Source organism: Pollicipes pollicipes, unplaced genomic scaffold, assembly GCF_011947565.3.
Source record: "Pollicipes pollicipes isolate AB1234 unplaced genomic scaffold, Ppol_2.1 Scaffold_6686;HRSCAF=7923_pilon_pilon_pilon, whole genome shotgun sequence".
Classification (NCBI taxonomy): domain Eukaryota; kingdom Metazoa; phylum Arthropoda; class Thecostraca; order Pollicipedomorpha; family Pollicipedidae; genus Pollicipes; species Pollicipes pollicipes.
The window spans coordinates 41,215,777-41,224,466 of NW_023596921.1; the positions used below are offsets into that span (position 1 = coordinate 41,215,777).

General features: G+C 54.8%; 1 protein-coding gene across 1 annotated transcript; it reads right to left on the reverse strand.

Moving 5' to 3' along the window:
* Positions 1-1,177: 1,177 nt before the first annotated feature.
* On the reverse strand, positions 1,178-8,227 carry LOC119108342 (tetratricopeptide repeat protein 29-like). Its single transcript, XM_037231918.1, has 9 exons — positions 7,412-8,227; positions 6,882-7,132; positions 6,390-6,551; positions 5,460-5,668; positions 4,858-5,046; positions 3,857-4,066; positions 3,220-3,397; positions 2,811-2,934; positions 1,178-1,898 (listed from the first exon to the last, which is right to left on the reverse strand). Exons 1-9 carry the CDS (start codon positions 8,060-8,062, stop codon positions 1,647-1,649), a joined length of 2,226 nt encoding a protein of 741 aa, XP_037087813.1. The 5' UTR covers positions 8,063-8,227; the 3' UTR covers positions 1,178-1,646.
* Positions 8,228-8,690: the final 463 nt, after the last annotated feature.

Here is an 8,690-nt window from a genome sequence, read left to right on the forward strand (position 1 = left end):
ATAGCTTCAGCAGCATTTGCATAACACACCACAGATACCTGTAAATGTCTGTTTTCTTATCTGCAGTAGTACTCGAGCCCTTTCCCAACACTTGCACGATAGTTTTCGTTGCACGACCTTGGGAGGGGCAGACCAGACCCGTACAATAACAAACCAATTTCGAGCAGCCCTAGGGGCATTTCGTTACTTTCTCCAACACAGTTTCACCTGGACACACCTCAAAAGGCGATACATGTTGGGATATCTTACCTCGTGAATAGAAAATGGCAAAAAACGAGTGTTTCCGGGCCTAAACTTGGAATTTTACATCAAAACTGACCAGCAGACGATCGGACGAATCTAGCGCGATTTTGATGCTTGCAAGGTCACGGGAAGTCATGGCAGAGGCACCTCTTGACAGTAAAAAATACTATATGTTTTTAAAGGTGGCGCTGATATCGGGACCGACGCACCATGCTAAAGGTGGCGCTGATACGGTGACCGACGGGGCATGCCGAAAATCATTTAGTATTAATATCGGGACGAGGCATGCTGGAAACCAAAGTAGGTATTAGTCATTCACGATTCAACTTTTGACCGACCATACATGAGAATAGAGATGCTGTTAAGTCAACTTCACTCAGCTAGAGCTATATAACTGGCATGGTAATGATGGCGCGGTTTAGTCAGTTCCACTCAGTTAGTGATTTAGAAGTCTCGTCTTGACTGCCATCCATGCAATCACTGGCTTCCTGAATGTTCTATCCGTGGGACGAAGGGGCGTCTCCCCAACTTGCCCAGGTTTACATAACACCTGCAGTCTTGCATGGAAATGCACCTTACAAAAATCGATCTACCCGAGCCTCGTCGCGATAAAAGCTCAACCATCACACGGAAAAATTCAAGATAGGTCATCGCTAGCAGCGGGTCTTGTCATTATCAAGCAAAGGCAAACCGAGGACCCCTGTCACGATGGTCTCAAGCCAGTGTTAGCCCGTGTTATAGCAGTGCTCCAGTAGAACAAATCCTAGTTATTTTAGGACATCTCCCATTGAGGAAGATAACACAGGAAAACATCAGTGATTCAACGGCTGTATTGCAACACATTCATAAACAGGAAAGACCGGTTGGCACAGCCACATAATATAGATAAATGTTGATTTATGTTGGCTAGAGGGGTGAAAAGAATGACCCCAACTAGAACACACAAGTAGGTACACATGCAAATTTGCTCTACACACGTGCCATTTGGCAAATACGTCTACTTCGATATCGTGATCTGCTTTCGATTCGCATTGCCCTTAGATAAATGGTTGGGCTGACACATATCAAGCACACAACATATGCATGCTAAATATATTGAGCATTTTTCAACAACGGATTTGCCAATCCCAATCTCACAACCAGCATCCAGACACTGAAGCAAGCTTTTTGTCCCCCGTCGGTTGGACTTCCGCGGTCACTGAAACACTTTTGCGTCGCGTCGCCAACACCACAACAGGCCGCCCTGGGCCACCGGACAGCTGCACGCACCGCGGAGCTTCCGCAGCATCGGGGGCTGCATCCCCTCCTCTCCTCTCGCCTTCGAAACTAGCGACGGCACGACACACAGCTGCGGTCAGCAGCGGCTGAAGACAACGCAGCAGCACCGGCAGCGCAGGCCGACGCTAAATCCACTTGGACCCGGCGCGCTCCTCCACGTGCATGCCCTCCCGGGCCGTCTTCCAGGCGAGCACCCGCTCCAACTCCTCGTCGCCCCACACGTACACGAGCTCGTTGAAGTCGGCCAGCAGCCTGCTGGCGCTGGAGATGCCCACCATGGCGCTGGCCACGTAGCTGTGGTCGTTGATGACGTTCTCCGAGAGCTCCACGTACTGGTAGGCCTGCATGAACTGCCGGAACGCCAGGTCGTTCTTGCCCTGCGGTGAGCGGAGGGCTGTCAGGTCGGGTCGGGCCATGGTGCGTATACGGCGCAGGTGGCCGCGCCGACCGGCAGGGTTCAGAGCCCACCGCTGGGGAGGCGCGTCGCCCCCCCCCCCCCCCCCCCCCCGAGAAAGCATGCGTGGCAGAGTGGCATTGTACGTGCCGGCGCAACATCAAAGGACTGAATTGTAAACTGCATTGTGAATGGTGCACTCAATACACAATTATCTTGACAGATTTCTCACAGGGGGCGAGGCAAGTGCGCGCAGTTCAACTGAACAACTTGTCCAACATCTTCCAAAAAACTTGCCGTTAGAATGGAATGGTTAAACTTCGAGCATATGCCATAACAACTAATCTCGCTCATCGTCTCAACAGACGGAACGCCACGTTTCAAAACCGGCTGACAATCAGCCAGATCCTGCACGGATCCTGCTGCGCGTCCGCTCGGACCGGCAGTTGGCACGTGACAACTAATGCCTGATTTCACACGGACCGAGGTGCACGGCAGAGCTCACAGACGATTCCATTTAAATGTTTCCGCAGCCAGATACAATGTGTCGTGATCGTTGTGAGGGCTGCAGAGTCACTAGTGTGATAACCAACACCTTATGAAGATGAACATGCAACGGCCATCTGTCCACGGTGCAGCTGGGTTCTCCACTCCGGCGGCTGTCCAAGCCCGCGTCCGAGTCGGAGCCTGAGTCCGAGTCCGAGTCCGAGTCCGGGTCCGGGTCCGAGTCCGAGTCCGAGTTCGAGCCCGAGTCCGAGCCCGAGTCCGAGCCCGAGCCCGAGCCCGAGCCCAATTCGGAGCCCGAGCTCGAGTCCGAGTCCGAGTCCGAGTCCGAGTCCGAGTCCGAGTCCGAGCCGGGGCCCCAGCTGCCTGTTGTTCGCCCTGGCTGGCTCACCATGGAGAGGTAGATGTGACCAAGCTCGGAGCTGGCCCGGATAATCTCCTCGTCCAGGTGCTGCCCGCGCGCGATATGCTCGCTCCTCTTCAGGTTATCCACGGCCAGGGGCAGCTTATCCATACTACGGACGGAGTGCAGACGGTGCCGCGTCAGTGTGCACGCCGCCGGCTCTGTTAGTGTTGAAGCAGCCACTCAACCGCCAAACACACATGCTACTGGATAACGTCCATGTATCGTGGTTCCGGAGGCTTCAGCATGCTAGCGCGTCATAACACAACAGATAAGCCATCGCATTGCTGCGCATAGAACTGCGCGACCCAGTTCCATCACTGGCTCGGTGGGCCACTTCCAGCACCTCCCGCCCTGCCCTGGCGGGGCGTCGTCTACCCAACCAAACCCCGCTTACGCCTCGTGGCACTTGGCGACCTTGAAGCAGCCGGTGCACACGCCCTTGAAGTTGAGAAGCTTGTCGGAGAGGCGCAGGTAGGCGTCGTAGCGGCGCAGTGCGTTCTGCCAGTTGCACATTTTCTCCTGGATCTCACCCAGGTTGTATTGCGCCATCGCCTCAGCCTGCATGTTCTGGGCTGCCAACAGCAGATGGCGCCGCTCATGGTCGGGCCAACACGGAGGGGAGGTGACCTGGTGTTTATCTCAGCGTGTCAGGGCATTTTCGAACATGTGTTTTGCATACGTCATATATGACGATTCGCATGTTGGCAATGTCTTCAAAGCTGGCCCTTAAAATGCATACAAAATATTTCAAATGAGATGACAGAGCCTGGCTGAATACGCGGGTGTAATATCGCCAAAACCGATACTTAATTCTACGGACAGAACTAGCAGATGACGCACCATGCCCCCCCCCCCCCCCTCACGACTGAACGCGCAGCCTGTACACACACGCCAACCGATAGGGCGCCGAAGCTGAACCGATTCCAACCATCTGCATAAACATTCCAACAAAACTATTCGATTGCAGACCTAACACCGGACCGTCAGGGCCCAGGCCGAGCAGCTGTCCGTGGCAGCAACTCGCCACTGACCTTGGTTGGCCATGACCGAGGCGCGCAGGTACAGTTTGAAAGCCTTCTCCAGGTCCTCCTTCTCGGCGGCCACGGCCTGGCTGAGGTAGACGTCCTGCAGCAGCAGGCACGAGTAGCGATAGTAGGAGTAGTTGTCGATCGTCTCCCACACCTGCTTGTAGGAGAGCCGACGGAACTTCTCCAGGTGCGTCAGCGCCAGGTCGATGTTGCCTGTGGTGAGGGGGGAGGGGTGTGAGGGTGCACCCCTGCGCTCCGACCGCACACACGGCCTGACGCCGTGACCGGCACCGAGGCGTTCACAGCGGGGGGGGGGAGGGGGCGGACGGACGGGTGGTCGCGCACTGAACGTAGCCCGTCTTAGGAATCGCAGAGATAAATGAACAGCGGACATAACTGGAATGCATTTTAAGTCAGCTTGACAGTTTTTGGAGTGCACCTTTCAACTGAAACGCCTTTAATGCTAGTCACAGCCATGCGTTCTGAGAGATCGATGGTTAATTATTTGAAGTGACCACGCTACAACTCCTACAAGTGTCTCATAAGCGCAGCCCAGTATCAATCACATAGTACACATGAACACATGATATCTAAACACAATAAAAGGAATTTAACCCACGTACATATACATACAAAGCTATTCGGATGCCACAAAAAGCAACAAAGGTGTCTCCGACACGAATTCTGATCCAACACGCTATCCAACCTTTCAGGTCGTCTAGCGCAGCGCATGTCTCAGGCACATCAACCAGTTGGTCATGAAATGAGTGCCAATTACCTTACAGCATTGAGTTTTGAAAGATGTCGACATTTTTGTGTAAAAACTTTCGGGCACGGCCGTTGACCGCATACAAAACCCGAAACGGAAAACGGCTATTCAGTTTCGGGTTTAGTATGTAATCATGGGCCGCGCTCGAAAATGTGCACCATCTCCAACTTATTTCAAAACCAAACACTGCGAGGCCATTACTACTTTCTTCATGACTGACTGAAAAGCATCTTACCATCAAAGAAATTCATGATGCCCACGTTGCAATGCGCCTCGCTCTCCCGCATCTTCCCGTCGTCATCGATCTTCTTCCCGAACTCGAGGCATTTATCGAAGAAGTGGTTAGCCAGCCACAGATCAGCGGGCTCTTTCAGGAAGAAAAAGGCCAGGTCGTTTGCGGAGGCGTACCCGGACATATAATCCACTGCAAATTAAATCAATGATAAAACGATTGACTTAAGTTAGCACAACGAAACGGTCATATAATCCACCGCAAATCAAATAAATGAGAAAAAATATGGACTAAAACCAGCACAACGAGGTGAAACGCATCAAGGGGTACTTTGTGCAGCTATTACGACTGGCTACAATTCTAAGACCCCACCCCGCAATGCCGTTATTCGTCGTCATAATGGGGAATGCATCTCCTAATTGGATACAAAGACAGGCATCACATGACGACACTGCTCGAAAAAGGCTCGTCAACCAGTGGAAACAGCATCAAAACTACGCCAACGACCTAGATTCACTTTGTCACCACCAGTCATGGGTTATGCTTTTATTGACGTTAATTCACATTTGATTACCCCCCCCCCCCCCCATTCCGCCCGAGCACACATTTCCGGACAGCCTCTTCCATGTCGACGAGGCACTGCTTGAGCTTCTGCAGCTTGTGCGGCGTGTATTCGATGAGCGCCGGCGGATCGGCCATGGCCGCCTTCACCGCCTCGTCGCGTCGCAGGATGTGGAACATCTCCGTGTGCGTCTGGTGGCAGCCTCGCTCCAGCACGTCGATACAGAAGTTGTGCTTCATCTCGCTCCGATGGCTGTCGTGGGAGGGCGGGGGACAGGATCACGGGATTTGGGACGGGGTCATAGGATTGGGGACCGGGTCACGAGATTGGGACATGGCCACGAGATTGGAGACAGGGTCATGGGATGGGGAACAGGACCATGGCATGGAAGACAGGGTCACAGGGCGGGGGACGGGGTGACAGGATGGGGACGGGGGACAGGGTCACAGGGTGGGGGACAGGGTCGGATGGAGAACAGGGTCACAGGATGGGGGACAGTAGAGAAGGTGGATGCGGTATGGGATGACAGGAGACGGACTGCGACGGTAGTCACAGGAAGCAAGGAACAAAACAGGGAGGGGACGGTGGACAAGGACGGGACGCGGAGGACAAGAGACAACGGACCGGAGGCCGAGAGGATGGGACGGTAGATGGCCGAGACAAGGAGAACAAGTGAGAATTCAAGGAACAGGAACAGAGAACATGGCGCAAGCAAACGACAAGGGACAGTGGGCGGGAGCGGAAGGGGAGAGGAGTCACATGGGCTCGAAACGATGGCGAGGAACCAGTACGAGCTTCGTGATTAAGATAATATATGGTCTGTACGTGGCGCGTGGATACACAAAGAATATCATAAAACGAGGAACAGGGGGGGGGGGGGGGGGAGGGGGAATTCCGGCAGCAAGAGCGCCGGGTCAGGGCAAATATCATCCTCTCAATAGGCACGTTACCACCGACGGTTGGGGTCGCTCACCAGTGGGCGCTGGCCCTGCTCAGCATGGGCAGCTGGCAACGCTCGCGCAGAATGCGGTCCTCCAGCTCCTGCTCGGCCGGCATCCGGTGCTTCTTGGTCGAGTACGTGCGCTCCATGGTACGCTGTGTTTCTGCCATCTTGGACGGCAGGCGCCGCTGAGAGCTGGTTGGACGAGACCCTCGTGTGACGACTGGCAGTCATGTTACAATCAGCCCACAACAGTGTCATTCGCAATGAAAAGCTGTGGTTGTCGATGTTACTCAAAGTATACAATGCTTACCAGTGGTATTTCATTCCCACCCTTGAAAACCAACACCTCAGACAAAGGCGCCAATTGATGACAACAACGTAATGGCGGCTCACATTCCACATCCCCTAACGCCCGCTCACAGCACCTTTATTCCAGCGGCCCGCCTCTTTCCAGCCCCACGGCACCTGCCACCACTCTTGCCGCCGGCCGTCGGCCGCCGTGGACACCGCCCGACCACGCACCTGGCAGCGCGCTGCGGCGTCTCGGCCGGCGCGAACCGGCTGCGGAAGATGGGCGGCAGGAAGGAGCGCACCACGCGCCGCTGGCTGCTGATGAAGAGGCGCGGGTCGCGCTGGCGCAGGTACTGGCTGATGATGCTGCGCTGCTCGCTGGCGCCGGGCCGCGCCTCGCCGCGCTCGCTCAGGATGGAAGCGCGCGGCTGCGTCAGGTGCAGCAGCCGCTCGCGCAGCGCCCGGTGCCGCTCCTCGGCCAGCTGGCGGCACCGGCCACAGGTTGGGCGTGGAGCACAGAGCAGTGAGTATACAGGCAGGTAGGGATAATGGGCGGGGAGACGAGGGCGCTGTTAGGGCGCCTACTGGTGTCAATGAAGATGGATGGAGCTAGCAGTGAACAAAGCACTCTGCACTAGTCTTTATGTTTGGATATGAGCCACCTTATATGTCGGCCTAACAGCAATTCACACTGACATTTCACAACCAGTCGTAGGATTCTTTTGAATGGTAAAATACAAGAACATTATTTAAGTGCATACCTCATATTGATCCTGCTCTGTTTTCTCTTCTTTTTCTCCATCTTGGCCACCTTCCTCTCCACCTTTCTTCCCAGCAGCCTGCATGGAGGGCGTCTGAATGCTAACCCTGTGATGGAACGACGCTTGCTCCGCCGATCCGGAGGCCGACACGGGGCCAGAGCCCTTTGACTGTGCTGATGTCTGGCTGTCTCGGGGCACTGATGTCACGGACACCTGGCTGTCTCGGGGCGCTGACGTCACGGACGCCCGGCTGTCTCGGGGCGCTGACGTCACGGACGCCCGGCTATCTCGAGGCGCTGACGTCACGGACGCCCGGCTGTCTCGGGGCGCTGACGCCACGGAGGCCTGGCTGTCTCGGGGCGCTGACGCCACGGACGCCTGGCTGTCTCGGAGCGCTGACGTCACGGACGCCTGGCTGTCTCGGGGCGCTGACGTCACGGACGCCCGGCTGTCTCGGGGCGCTGACGCTACGGACGCCCGGCTGTCTTGGGGCGCTGGTGTCACGGACGTACCGGCATTGATGTCCTGCCCATTCTCGACGTCCACCGCACCCTCCTTCGAGCTAACCACAGCAGGCACTGAGCGGATGGTGCCAGCTGGGCCAGTCGCAGCACCGCCCGCCCCCTCTGTCTGGGATGCACTGTGGCTCATGTCTGCTTCTGTGGCAGAAGGCAAAACATAGCTTTTGTTGGAGATTATGACCCAGCTAACCAATTTTGCAACCCTGGTGAGCAGTCATGGCAATTTAGGTTTTCAGTTGGTTCCTATAGATGTAATCAACTTTTGGCTGGCAAAGAATCCAGGAAATGCACAAAACCAAAGACACTGAAATCCCCCATAAAAGTAAGGCAGCAATAGCACAGCCTGTTCAATGTGGCACAACTCACAAGATTCTGACAGTGACTGTCTGGTTGAAAAGGAAGATACCTGAGATTCTAATGATGGAGCCTAGGCAAAGAGCAATAAGAGAAGGAAGGTTTTGAACAGCACAACACTTTGGCAAGATTGAGTTGAAAACAAAAGACCTAATCTAAACCTTTGAAACTAATGGATTTCTGGGATCAGAGCACATCCTAAGCAGTGCTTCCTGTGAGTGCCCTAACTCCTACCAACCTTGCAATGGCAGGCCAATGGCATGACCTAGTAATGAAAGTTTAACATAACACAAAGCTAGGCAAGGTCTGTTGTGCTATCTGATGTCTCCTGACCTTAAGCATGGCTGCTGCAAACAGCCATAGGCCATGCCCATCAAGAGCAAATAGTCAATGCCCAAAACAGC

What these genes read in the sequence shown, in the direction of transcription:
- LOC119108342 (XM_037231918.1), bottom strand. Translation starts at nt 8,062, where the DNA reads ATGAGCCACAGTGCATCCCAGACAGAGGGGGCGGGCGGTGCTGCGACT. An exon ending in CATCATGAATTTCTTTGATG is followed by an intron (nt 4,067 to 4,857) that starts GTAAGATGCTTT and finishes CCCTCACCACAG; the next exon opens with GCAACATCGACCTGGCGCTG. An exon ending in CTCGGTCATGGCCAACCAAG is followed by an intron (nt 3,398 to 3,856) that starts GTCAGTGGCGAG and finishes TGCTGTTGGCAG; the next exon opens with CCCAGAACATGCAGGCTGAG.